The sequence below is a fragment of the Candida margitis genome (assembly GCF_024628925.1).
Source record: "Candida margitis strain CBS 14175 chromosome Unknown scaffold10, whole genome shotgun sequence".
NCBI classification, from domain to species: Eukaryota; Fungi; Ascomycota; class Pichiomycetes; order Serinales; family Debaryomycetaceae; genus Lodderomyces; species Lodderomyces margitis.
The window spans coordinates 214,102-228,115 of record NW_026261820.1 but is presented as its reverse complement, the minus strand read 5'-3'; the positions used below and the strand labels follow the sequence as shown (position 1 = coordinate 228,115).

General features: G+C 38.9%; 4 protein-coding genes across 4 annotated transcripts; 2 read left to right on the top strand and 2 right to left on the bottom strand. All coding sequences in view use genetic code 12, as the record gives it.

Moving 5' to 3' along the window:
- Positions 1 to 172: 172 nt before the first annotated feature.
- On the top strand, positions 173 to 1,774 carry PPT1 (protein serine/threonine phosphatase; the record flags this gene model as incomplete). Its single annotated transcript, XM_051815312.1, has 1 exon — positions 173 to 1,774. One exon carries the CDS (start codon positions 173 to 175, stop codon positions 1,772 to 1,774), a length of 1,602 nt encoding a protein of 533 aa, XP_051671299.1.
- Positions 1,775 to 1,974: 200 nt separating this feature from the next.
- On the top strand, positions 1,975 to 4,940 carry CANMA_003164 (uncharacterized protein; the record flags this gene model as incomplete). Its single annotated transcript, XM_051815311.1, has 2 exons — positions 1,975 to 2,167; positions 2,518 to 4,940. The coding sequence occupies 2 exons, from the start codon at positions 1,975 to 1,977 to the stop codon at positions 4,938 to 4,940; spliced, it is 2,616 nt and encodes an 871-aa protein (XP_051671298.1).
- A 140-nt stretch (positions 4,941 to 5,080) lies between these two features.
- On the bottom strand, positions 5,081 to 7,555 carry AFG3 (AAA family ATPase; the record flags this gene model as incomplete). The annotated part of the gene is made up of 1 exon (XM_051815310.1): positions 5,081 to 7,555. The coding sequence occupies one exon, from the start codon at positions 7,553 to 7,555 to the stop codon at positions 5,081 to 5,083; it is 2,475 nt and encodes an 824-aa protein (XP_051671297.1).
- A 347-nt stretch (positions 7,556 to 7,902) lies between these two features.
- Positions 7,903 to 13,169, bottom strand: CANMA_003162 (glycosyltransferase family 15 protein; the record flags this gene model as incomplete). Its single annotated transcript, XM_051815309.1, has 2 exons — positions 7,903 to 10,276; positions 11,899 to 13,169. 2 exons carry the CDS (start codon positions 13,167 to 13,169, stop codon positions 7,903 to 7,905), a joined length of 3,645 nt encoding a protein of 1,214 aa, XP_051671296.1.
- Positions 13,170 to 14,014: the final 845 nt, after the last annotated feature.

Below are 14,014 nucleotides of genomic sequence, written 5' to 3'. Positions count from 1 at the left end.
TTCATTGCGGCTGTTTTATTTTGCAGCAATGGCACACGACCCCAAAAAAAAGAAGAAAAAATTAAAAAATATTTCCCAATTTGGTGAAGTGCATAAAGAAGAAAGAGGTCCGAAGTAAGAACTCAGTAACAGCAGAAACTAAACACTTACAACACGTTGTAATAGTTTTTAAATGTCTCAGAATAAGGAAGAGGCCATCAAGGTCAAAGATGAAGGGAATCAGTACTTGAAAGAACACAAGTTTGACGAGGCCATAAGCCTGTACACCAAAGCCATTGAGCTTGACCCCACTAATGCCGTGTTTTACTCCAATCGAGCTCAAGTTAATATAAAGATGGAAAATTACGGTTTAGCTATTCAGGATTGTGACTCAGCACTTGCAGTAAACCCCAACTTCCTCAAAGCGTATTATAGGAAAGGTGTTGCTCAAATGGCGATATTGCAACACAAGAAGGCGCAACAGAATTTTCAAATTATATTGAAGAAATTACCCAATGATGCCTTGACTTTGGAAAATTACAAACAATGTACCAATTACTTGAAAAGACAAGCTTTTGAAAAAGCCATTGCTGGAGAAGACCACGTTTCCATTTTAAACACCATTGATTACGAGGGAATCCAGGTGGAGAAGACATGGGAAGGGCCTGGTTTGCAAATTAGCACCACTAAATCTAAGGACGTGAACAACAAGGAGCAAGTGGTGGTGAATATTGAAGGATTGGATGAAGACTATCTCAAGTATATGATTCAATTATTCAAAAAGGGAGGCAAGTTGCCCAAAAAACACGTCTTTGCCATTATTTCCAAAGTCAATGAAATATTGAGACAAGAGCAAACGATGACGGAAATTTCCATCAAGCATTCGAAGTTGAAGGCTCCTGAGAACAAGGACGAAATTACTGGAGGACTGAAGTTAACTGTTGTTGGAGATACACATGGTCAATTTTATGATGTATTGAATTTATTCAAGAAATTCGGTTACGTTTCCAAGGATCATGTTTACTTATTCAATGGTGACTTTGTTGATCGTGGATCTTGGTCTTGTGAAGTGGCATTATACTTGTATGTGTTGAAGATTCTTTTCCCTCAATCTATTTTCCTCAATCGTGGTAATCATGAAACTAGCGATATGAACAAGACGTATGGGTTCACTGATGAATGTGAAGCCAAGTATTCGAAAAAGATTTTTGATGCATTTAGTGAATCTTTTGGTGCATTGCCATTGGCGACCTTGATTAACCGAGAATACTTGTGTATGCACGGAGGATTGTTTTCTGACGATAAGGTGACATTGCAAGATATCAAATCATTGAACCGGTTCCCCAAGAATGGATCAACGCAACCACCTAAGGAAGGAGTTGCTATGGAGTTATTATGGACCGACCCACAAGAAGAAAATGGAAGGTCGCCTTCGAAACGTGGAATTGGAATGCAATTTGGACCTGATATAACTGAAAGGTTCTGTCTTTCAAACAAGGTACGAAAAATTTTACGATCACATGAAGTTAGGATGAGCGGTGTTGAAGAAGAACAAAAGGGAAGATTGATTACGGTGTTTAGTGCCCCCGATTACTGTGATTCTACTGGTAATTTGGGTGGTGTTGTTCATTTCACTGAAAATGATGGTTATGATCCAGAAAAGGATGATGGTGAAGGATATAGGAAAGTTGACGATGATAATTGTCCTTGGACCTTGACTCAAGAAACATTTAAAGCTAGTCCGCACCCTGATATCAAACCAATGGCCTATTCTAAAGGTGGATTTGGGTTCTAGTTGGTGTACTAGTTCTGCTTTTTTGTAAATAAATTTTTAGACTCTAGTTAGATATGATATAAGTGTATATATAAAGAAGTTTATCGGTAATGTAATAGAAGTGTCCATTAGTGATGGTGCTTGGTAGCACTAAATTGGCAAAAATTGATTTCTTGGGTGCACAACTTTCTCCCAAACAGTGTAAAAGGAAAGCACCCAAAATGAAACCAAGTAATACAATATTAAACACTTCCCAGTCGAACAGTGTGGACGATTATGACGATGAACCTGATGAATGGGACAAAAGAATCATTGACACCGGATGTCATCAAGAAAACTTGAACTTGCAACTATGTCATGCAGATACTGGAGACTGGAGAAAATGCCTAAAAGAAATGCAAGCGTTCAGGCTTTGTTGGGAGAAGAATAAGAATAATGAAAGGACTTCGACTGTTGATAATTCGGAAGTGAAATGAGATGAGAAAAGTGGCAGAAAGGACAGATGTTGACACCATATTGTATATAGTTAGAAACAGGGGCGGCTCGTACTTTTAGTCTTGTATATATATATATATACGATCGATACAGCAAAGAGTAATATTTGTGTAGGATCATTACGTTCACAGGTGTGTATTAGTAGAAATTGAACTAATTGTTAACCATTGATTGTTGATTCAATTCCGTCTCACCTTTTACGCGTCTAAGTGAGCGGAAAGAGGATTTTAATTTTTTTTTTGATTTTGCGTTTCTAGAAAAAACACAAGCTTTCCTTTATTCCAGGTTGTTTAACTACATGCCACCGTTGAAACAGTCAAGTAGCATACAACATGCGAATGGGGACCCTAAGCCTAAACCTCCTGTACCATTCAAACTAACATTATACCCTCCATCACTACGACCTGCGCAGAACCAGAACCAGAACCAGAATCAGACCAGTTCCAAAGAAGAAGATGTGCTGATTGAAATATCCAGTGATGAAGAGCTTGATGGCGATGAGAGGTATCCTGAAGAAGCAACAAGGGACATCAAGCAACTTATAGAAGAGTCAACTGACAAGCAGCTATTCCATGCTAGATTGAAGCGACTAGAGAAGGATAGTTTAAACAGACTTGAGAATAAATGGACTGGTATAATATCAAAGTACCTGAGTATAAATGATGACATGGAGAGCGACGAAATTGACTTGGTGACGGGAGACATTGTTACCAATAACGGGCATTTGAATAGACTCAAAAGTGGTGGAAGCGGTGGTGCTAAAAGTGCTAAGAAGCTCACAGTATTCAAGTTATGGAAGCAGGAGGGGGATACCAAGCAAGATGAAGCTATTAGAAACAGACTACGGAAACTAGAGCAGCGTTCTCTGAAACAACAGGATAAAAATAGGAGGCGTCGTATGCAGATTTCATCACCACTGAAATCATCGAGTAGTCAATTTGCTTCAATTACAGGAGACTCATTCCGCAATATCTCGCCGACTAAAGGACAAGTCCCCACTGCAGTTGAAACAGACGAATCGCCTACCAAGAAACGAAAAATATTCGATCAGCAAGTGTCTGAGACATCTGCTTCTGAATATAGTGAAACTGAAAGTGATATATCTAGCGATTATTCAATTGATGATGGAAGCGAAGCTGATAACACCGTCGAGGAAGATGAATCCTATGAAGAGAACGCGAATGAAGAGTCAAGAGATGAGAACGAGGTGGAAGGTGCTGACTATGTAAATGATGAGAAAGAATATCAAATGGGACAGCTGAATGCAAAATATTTCAAACAGCAGGAATTGACACTATTAAATGCACCACGATTGGGGCCAAATAGTGGGCCTCTAGCAAGATATACACCAGAACCGGAGTCACTGTCAGGAAGTGACATTCCAAGACTGATATCGAAAACCAAAAGAGGATCTGGAATTGAATTTGGCTTGATTTCAACAAGGCATCAACAGCAGCGGCTGCCGGTGAAACTGATGAAACATCGTCAAGTAACGGACAAGGATGATATAAGGGACGAAAGCGATGACTCTGTGCATAATGTTAGTCATTTATTCTTAGATCACTCACTGCCAAAATCTAACAAGAACTGTAGTCGACAACTGGCAAATGAGAGTCGGTTTGAACCTTCACCGTTTCTTGGTAAATCGCTGCCAGCAAGTTCCCCACAAGATGCCACTAATATAAAACAAATGGATGTATATGGAACACATACATTGACGTCGTCTTTTTCATCAAGCCCTTCGAAGCCGCCAAAACCCGTGACCTTGCCAAGTAGCACATCTTGTGAATCGTTCGAGGAACAAATCAGCATAGTTGAAGAGCCATACTACTTCATGGGGAATAGGGCCCATACTGCTTCATCACTGGCATTTAAAGTTTTCAACTGCTATGTTAACAACTGCTCATATTGCACCATGAATAAAAAAGTGTACTCATCACATCTTATTAAACATCACTCGAAGTTGCTTTACAAATTGGGATACCCAGTTGAACCTAAATCTGAATCTAAACATGGCTTGCTTAACAATGAGTCAATTGACAATCAAATCACCGACCTCAATAAGCAGAGGCTACTTCGTGAATTTCCCTTGCGTTTTGATTTACCTGCTTCAAAACATGTACACAAATGTGATCAAAAAATCAATGGTGCCGACAACTGTCAAATGTTTTTCTTGCATGCTAAAGATTTAATGAAACATAAACAGAGTGGCACATGTAGTTTGCAAACACAAATTATCTTTTGCCCCATTTTGGGGTGTGGGTATATGACCGATGGCGGGTATGATGAATGGCGGGCCCATTTGATTGATGCAGGACATTGTGCGATGACGCGAGGTGAAGCTAAGATTGGAAATGGTGATGAGCCAGTTGGTGTAAGTTCACCTATGGTTGGCGATGACAATGATAGTGATGATGGTGATGACGATATTGAAATTATGGAAATAAGGTCAGTCAGTGGATTTGAGGATAAGTCAAATGATAAAGACAGAAACCCAAATCATGAAATGAGACAACAGATTCCCCCACAAAACCCAAAACCAAATGATGACTCACCTACAAAACGTACCTTTTTACTAAGTAATCTCAAGGTCTTGGCCACTCGTTCGCAAGATGATAGATGTCCTACCAAGTTGCCAGCTAAAACCCAAGTTGACCTGGACTATGATTCAATTGATGAAGTATTTGATTGAGAAACACGTTTATACAGAGATAATTCCATTCACTAAAACAGATTGTAATGTTAATAGTTTATATACAAGACTATACAAAAAGTTTATTGATCATCATCAAATTCTAATAGCACAAACAAGCCGAACTATTTGGTGAATTTCTAAGCGGGTGCTGCAGGTGGAGCATCATCCGTGGCTTTAGGCCTACCTTTGAATGCATCTTGACCTTGGATATACTTATCAAACGCATCATTTCTTTCCAAAAATGGCCTCTTGCCACAAATCCTAATCATATCTTCTCTCGTCAACACCTCCTTCTTGAACAACTCTTCAGCTACTTGATCAACCAAATCAATCTTTTCCTTCAACAATTTGTGACAAGCCACATATGCTTCATCGATCAATCGCTTAACCTCTTCATCAATCAACCTGGCTGTTTCTTCGGAATAGTTGTTGTGCACTTTGAAACCATTGCCATTATCACCAGTGTCGTAGCATATTTGACCAAGTTTATCCGACATACCCAAATTAAGAATCATTTGTTGTGCCATTTGCGTGATTTTCTTGAAATCGTCAGAAGCTCCACTAGTCACTGTATCGAAATGTAATTCTTCACTGACTCTTCCACCAAGAGTCATAATCATTCTATGCTTAAACTGCTCTTCTGATGTCAAATATTGGTCCTTTGGTAGATATTGTGCATATCCCAAAGCACCTTGGCCACGAGGAATGATTGATACTTTAACTAATGGATCAGCATACTCTAAGAACCATCCACAGATAGCATGACCAGCTTCATGGAAAGCAACAGTCTTCTTTTCATCAGGAGCAAGAATTCTTGACTTCTTCTCCAACCCAGCAACAACACGCTCAATGGCTTGTTCAAAATGGTGGACATCAACTGCAGATGCATTTTCTCTAGCAGCAATTAATGCACCTTCATTACTACAATTGGCAATGTCAGCACCAGCAAATCCTGGAGTCAAAGCCGCCAATCTTCCTGCCAATTGCTCAATAGCATTGTTTTTCAACTGTTGGAATTTGGCAAAGTCAACATCCTTTTGCTTAATGTCGATATCCTCCACCGCTTGCAACTTTAATTTATTCAAATGCACCTTGAAAATCTCCTTTCTTCCTTCGACATCAGGCACATCAATCGAAATATGCCTATCGAATCTACCTGGCCTCAACAATGCCTTATCCAAAATATCAGGTCTATTTGTACCCGCCAACACAACCACATGATCAGTAGTATCGAACCCGTCCATTTCAACCAACAACTGGTTCAAGGTGTTTTCACGCTCATCATTACCGCCCATGCGTCCATTGCCTCTTTCTTTACCAATGGCGTCAATTTCATCAACAAAAATGATGGCCGGCGCCATATCTCTTGCCGTCTTGAACAAATCACGTACACGCGATGCACCAACACCAACAAACATCTCGACAAATTCAGAACCAGAAACACTGAGGAATGGCACGCCTGCTTCTCCAGCAGTGGCTTTAGCTAACAACGTCTTACCGGTACCTGGGGGTCCCGACAAGATTGCCCCACGAGGAATTTTGGCACCCAATTTTTCATATTTCTTGGGGTCTTGCAAAAACTTGACAAATTCCATAATCTCTTCCTTTGATTCATCACATCCGGCAACGTCCTTGAACTTTATCTTAACATCAGTCTCTTGATTAAACAACTTGGCTTTGGATTTTCCAATCTTGAATATTCCTCCTGGTCCTCCACCAGCGCCTCCAGCACCGCCACCAGAGCCCCCAGCACCAGGCATACGTCTCATTGTTAAATAGTACAATCCACCAATTAATAAAACTGTGGGCAATATAGGCAAAATGTAACTCATCCACGATCCCTTATCTTCATAAACAATCGGTATTCTTTCATTGATGGGGATATCCAAACGGTCCTGCACTCTGTTGAGTTCATCTTCAAAATACTCTATTGATCCAATAGTAAACAGAACCGCTGGCGATCCATCGGGTTTGGTGAAAGTGGCGCTGCTTACAGCTCCAGGGATCAACAGGGCCTCAACGATATACTTGTTAATCACGGTCAACTTGGTGACCAATCCCTTTTCCAAGTAGTTTGTTATAAAGCTCTGCATCGACAATTCTTGTTGTCCCTTCTCGTCTTGCATTGTAGAAATGATATAAAGCCAAAGCAATAACGACGTGGTGGTGAGAAACATCACGTTGGCAATTTGTTTCCATTCAATCTTGTAGATCTTGAAATCTTTTGGTTCTGCCCCAGGGTGCTTTTCCTTAAACTTTTTTCTTAGTTCTTCGCGTATCTGCTCCTCTTCTTCCTTCTCTTGATCTTTCTTCTTATCTTTGGAGTCTTCATCTTTAGATTCCTTCTCTTGAGTCTCCTCCTTCCCTTCAGAGTTTTTATTCAACTTAGCCTCATATTCCTTCCTAGTTTTCTCTAAGTCGTCCTCCTTTTTATCCTCATGTTGTTGTTTGTTAAAGTTTATCCACGATTGATGAAACGAGTGGCGAGGTATCGTTGAAAACAGTCGTGGTATAATGAAATGGCTCAATGGTTGACTTATCGATTTTATTCTAGTGGATCGTGAGATATACGACCTACTTAGGATTCTAAGTGATGCTGCACTGGTAAACATAGATGTGTGTGTGACAGTGGCGAGTTCTAATCCTAGAAGATAGTATTTATCTTTATTTGTCACCCATTTGACTTTAATGGTCTTTCTTTTTTTTCTTTTTTCCTGGCTTTTTTTTTCAGTGTCGCGGATCTATCAATACAACTTTACGACATACAAATCTAGATTTGATTGCAAACTTAGCATTGGTAATCAGATCTCCAACGACCAATAACTTACACTAGATTATATAGAACTAAAAATCTTTTTTAATTTACCATAACATACACATATACAAACATAGCTAAACCAACCGTATTAATAGGATAACTTTTATTGGATATCGCCCTCACTGTGAGGAAGATTTTGAATTACGTTTCTTCATTTCTTGACTTGACAAACTCATCCCAACACGTTTCACAAATCTTCATGAACTTTTCCTTTTCGTATTTTAACCAATCTTCATTTATCTCGTTATTTGTCTTGTGTCCATCGTCTTTTTCAATATCAATACCATCATCATTACCTTCAACCTCTTTGTTCTTTTCAACTTCACTAGCATCTTGTGGCTTTTTCTCCTCATTCTGGCTAGATAAACCTTCATCTGCCTCAGCAGGTACATCCGCATTTGAAACAGACTCATTTACATTGGATGAAGCCAACTTGATCTTGGATTCCAATGATGATGCAGACCCTGAAGAAGGCGCCGACAATGCTTCCTTCTCTGCGTCATAATCAATGTTTGCACTTTCGCCAGCCCCAGTATTATTGTTACTCTGCTCTTCTCCCGACTTATTCTTGCGTTCAAAGATTCTAAAATTGAATATACTCTCATTCATAAAATTAATACTGCCGAAAACTTCTCCCCTCAGCCCACTCGATGACGGTGGACTGTATCCTGCAGGAGCAGGGGCGGGAGCAGCCATAGGCGTCGTCGTCATCATCATCATCATTGGGCCATTGGCACCACTATATTGCTGTTGGTATTGTTGTTGGTAGCTTGGCACGTATTGGGGTATTACTGTTCGGTTAGACGCATATTTTTGCTGCATCTCCTCAATCTCGTCTTGTGAGACTGGTGCTTTGTCATCATCGATATCAACTTCCGCAACTTCATCATCTTCGTCATCTCCACCTTGATCCAATAATCCACTAGCATGGGCCCGTTTGAAATATTCAACTTGTGATGACAATGGCTGTGATTGTAAAGGAGCAGCTTTTTGTAGATTGCCACTAAATACATCAGTAACAACGCCTGCTCTTTGTCCCTGTCCTTGTACTCTCCCAGTAGGAGCAGCATTTACTCCTCTTTGTGATTGTGACAGTTGCATTTGTTGCTGGTACTGTCTTTGTTGAAAATTAAGCATAGTTGAAGATGGAGGTACAATAGGCAAGTATCTCATGGGAAATTGCTGTGCAGTGGCACTGGGCACTGGCATTAGTCTTACACCACGTGACAATGGCCCAAGGGGTTGTTGATGTTGAGGTGGTGCCAATGGGCGTCCATGTCTCAAATTGTATGCCATTGATGGTCCATTTCGTGCCGTTCTCGGTGGTGGTGGATAATAATATGGTTGCTGTTGTTGTTGCTGTTGGTACATTGGAGGCATTTGGTGTAGATTAATTGGCCTATGAGGAGGAGGAATATTACCAAATTGTCTTGCTCGTGGCTTCATATTGATAGTTGGCCGTGGTGGTGCTGACCTAATAGGAGCCGATCGAATTGATAATGGAGCAATGTTCAGCTTTGGATTCACCAGGCTAGGAGGACATTTGTTTGATGTTATTCCGATATTTAATGGTGTGGGAACATTATTTCTCTTCATTCTCCTATTTTTCAAACCGGATAGTCTGGTTATATCCGAGTCATCTAAAGCGTACACTGGTGATTTTGTAGGAGTTTCTGATCCATCAACTGTGTTTTCTTTATTTTCCAGTTGTAAAAGGTATATCCCCTTAGTATCCTCAAGTTCACCAGGTTGTTTGTCTGATTCATTAGGCGAAGTAGTTTGACTTTTTGAGATTGTTTCTGGTAAAGGCTTGTACAGCTTATCAGGCAATACATCTTCATCCATAAAAGCGTCACTGTGATCCTGGAATAACTTGTCTTGGTCGACATCCAAACCGTGTCTACTAGCAATTAAATGCCTTTGTTGTTGCTGAATCTTTTGTGAGAGTTTTATAGTTGACTTCATTTCATCGTCCAAGGGCGGTAGTCCAGGACTAACAATCCTCAATGCCAAGTCGGCATTATTGGGAGCACTCAAGTTGAGAGACATGGGTTTGTGACGTTTTGGTGGTTGCAAAGTTGTGCTATTACAAGTGCTGGTACTGCTAGTGCTAGTAGTTGATCCACAACTTGTTGGCGGACTGACATTGGAGGGGGATGTAGTTGACGTCTTGCGTTTATGGTTATTAGCTGCAGAAGAAGTAAATGTTGTTGTTGTTGAGGCCGGTGGTAGAGGCAATGGATGTAAGACAGTTTGGGGTTTAGTTGGCGAGCGTTGTAGTAAGCTTTGTATTGCCACAGGTGGTGAAGCCACCTTGTTGGAAGTCAGTTTATCACTTGGCATTGGTTGGGATTTAGGAGATGAAGAAGTAAGAATCAGTCTAGTTATTCCTTTTGAAGACGAAGTTGTTGTTGTTGTAGAATTGGAACTTGATGTAGAACTTGCAATATCAGAAGCAGAATCAGTGGTGGTGGTAGTGGTAGCAGTTGTATGATGATGAGTAGTATCCTCTTGACTAAACCATAATGGTGCAATAAAATTCAAGGAGAACGAAATAAAAGAAAAAAAAAAATCAAAGAAAAAAAAGGAACAAAGTCTGCAAAAGACGCGAATTGATTCTTCTTATTGTTTTAGCGCACCTTTTAAGTCCTTTATGAAACTCTTTTACTATGATACAACTGTGAAAACTAATAACTTATCTGAGTCTTAGTAGTGGATAACACTGGTATCACTTTTGTTAGAAGCAAGTGGGAGAATAAAAAGAAAAAGGGATGACTAGGGGTTGAAACAAGAAAATACAACACTCTTTTTGTGAGACAGATACTCACTCACTCACTCACTCACACCTTTGAACAGAAAGGGAAGTTGCTAATGGAGTTTAAACTTTCTTTTCCTTTGGTCTATAATATCAATAACACTTCTTTATCCTGATTTAAATTCGAGTGGAGGGGATGGGGAGCAAATGTTGTAGCTTGTGGGTTTAGTGTATTGACTGTAGTTAGAAGTTAGTCCTTTAATTCAGGGAGATTAACAGAAAGAGAAAGAGGAAGAATGACTAACTGATAAATCAAATTGAAAAAGTCCCAACTCAGTGTATAGCTTTTGCTGTGATTACTTTGTGTGTGCGGTTTTTGTGTCATTTTCAATTTGTTTCAGAAAGAAATCTTGAAATAAATTCACATTCACATTCACATTCACATTCACATTCACATTCACATTCACATTCACATTCACATTCACATTCACATTCATATTCATATTCATATTCATATTCATTTTCTTTCCACTTTTCCACATTTCATCATTAATAAGTGCTTATACACAACAACTAATAACAATAGAGTAACTTACGAGAGCTATTTATTTAATAAAACGATTGTTTCAACTATAAATCTTACTTTATCACCACTAAAAAACTAAATTAGAAAAGTGTTTCTCCTTAACTATGACAATCTATTACTAGAATAAAAACAACTTCCCAATCAGAATAGACTCAGATTAGCCCCATTTCAGTGACCAACAATATACTTTGCTTGTGGGTTACGTAACCTGTAGAAAACTTTGCTTTCAAACACATGCATAAAAAGAAAAAAAAGGAAAATATCTTAAAGATTTAATCTTAATAATAATATAAATCGAAAACTACCTATACTAGCCAATATCAATACTAATGGATTATATTTTTAAGACTCTGAAACGCATATTTAAAAATAAGGGCCAGGCCAGTGCAAAATTTGAAACGTCTTTCAGTTCAAATATTTTCTTTTGTTCGAATTATTTTTTTTTACTTTTATTTTTGCAACAGCCACAAAATAAAAAATAGTCACATGTCACAATCCCAATATCTGTTATACCATTAAGTTGAGAAACCCTCGACAGAGTAACCTTGAGCAACTGTTGGTGCTGGTAATGTGTCTCAAATACTGACAAACATTACCTAACTACATATATATATATATATATATATATATAGACGTAAAAAACAACAGAACTAAGTTGATAATCTTTCTATCGCCACAACCTATCGAAATACCTTTGTTTTCTTCCTAAGTTTAAGCAGTAAATTGCTCCCAATTCTTTTGTCTCTTGAAGTTATTAACCGTGTAGTACTTGGTAACACAAGAATATCCCCTCCACGTAAAATCCTTATTAGGATCACAAACACAATTCCTATCTGATCTAACTTTAGGATCAACAGGACAATTATTGAAAGGAACATGGAAATATCCCAAATCCTCAAAGAAATGAATCTTATCTCTCGGCAAAAACAATGCCGCGGCAATAGAATGCACGGGAGCATCACCCCATCGTTCATAAAAGAACCCACCGGCTTTATCCAAGTGTTCGAAATAGGCCCTATAAGCATCACTGCGCCAAAAATCCAAGCGGGCAATTTCAAAATTAGACCAGAAATGACATCCATTGTATGTCTTGCCCTTATCGTCACTAACCCAATCCATCAAGTTGTTTTCAGCCAAGTATTGTGGGTTCTTCTCGACAAATTCCTTGGTGGTGTCCCATAAAGTGGGGATGGTCTCTTTATACTCGGGTAACGACACGGTAAAACTGTAATCTTTATTATTATCCTTCATCCATTTGAACACATCGTAATCGATATCACAAAAGATTTTAATATCTGGTTCAACCCGCCAATAATACTCATAATCTTTTAAAATATCCTGTCTCCAAAAGAAACCCGATTCAAATCGACACATGTGTCTATACGATTCCGAGTGTCCGTAAATGATCTTCTTTTCTCTCATTTGTTCACGAACTAAAGCCGCCTTCTCCTGATCGATCCATGGTGGATACGACCAATGGTCTTTGGGAATTAATCCAAATTTGGCCTCACCACTAACAGCACTAGATACAGTAGCTTTGAACTCGTCACTAAATTCAACTTCGTTGAGGAAAACCCAATCGTAGTGGAACTTCTTATTGAATCGGTCTTCAACTTGTCTGATGGAGTCCATTAATGACCATAAATCCCGATTACGCGCCAAGGAGACAAATGTGGCTTTGATCTTGTCCTTATCAGGGAAATAAGTTTCTGGGTCAATGTTGTTTTGGGGGATGTATTGCGGGGATCCATCGGGACCGAGGTGGCCTTTAGCTAATGGACCCATGTCTTTGGGAGTATATGGAAGTTGGAAATCTTGTTCTTGGCCAGCGTCTACATTTGTACCCTTCTGCTGCGAAGAAGGAGGTTTCTGAACTTGCAGTTGCAGTTGTGATGATGATGATGATGATGATGATGCTGTTGTTGTTGATGGTACTTGGAAAGATGAGCCTTTGGTGAGTATATAGCCACAGCCTATCAAGACCAAGGCAAGGATCCCAAATCGGATTAAACGGGCATTGGATCTAGTGGAAGACATGGTTAAATCCCCTGTCCGTTTCTCTTTCATAAAGATATGAACTAGACCTCTTGTGGTGTGAAAATAAAATAGAAATATAAAAGATAATTGAAGTTCAAGATAGAGAAGTATAAAATCTCTTTGTTTTTTTTGTAAAATCAAAGAATCGGGAAATGAAAGATAATTATACGAGAGAAAAAGTTGGTTTGTTAAAAAGAATTTTTTTAAAATTTTGAAATCTTACACGTAGTGGTTGGTTTGTATTTTGACTTTTTGTGTTTTGAAAAGAAGAAGAAGAAGAAGAAGAAGAAGAAGAAATGTCAAGGCGTTTGTTTAATGGGGCATACCAACTCTGTTGATAGACAATAGTGATCTTTTACCGGTGTACGTGTGTGTACCTAGATACAGCCAGAGATATTGGTTCTGTCGATACATTCTCTCCAAATCGAATCGAAATGGTGTGTTTTCTCTCTGTCTTCCTTTTTCTTACATGCTAAAATTATTTTCCTTCCTTTTTTATTTGACGCGTCTTTTGCTTATGTTACTTTTTGAAAGTAACCAAACTATTTGCTTTACCAGGGTTTTCGCTTTGCTAAACGCACAGAAGGAGTAATGCAATTTATGGTATGCATTTTAGTTCAAGGACAAGCCATGCCACTTTTCTTGGTGTTCTTTTTCTTTCGTGGCGCTTACAAGAACCATTATTTTGTTAGATTTTAAGCTTTATAGGGATTTTTTAGTACAAAAATTTAAGCCTTGTTACATACATACCTTTCTTTTCTTTTCTTTTCTTTTCTTCTCTTCTAGAGTAACGATATATGCGAAACAAAATACAAAATTGTACTGGTAGAAGTTATTCACCAGCACAGGAAAGGGGAACAAAAGTAGTGTACAAG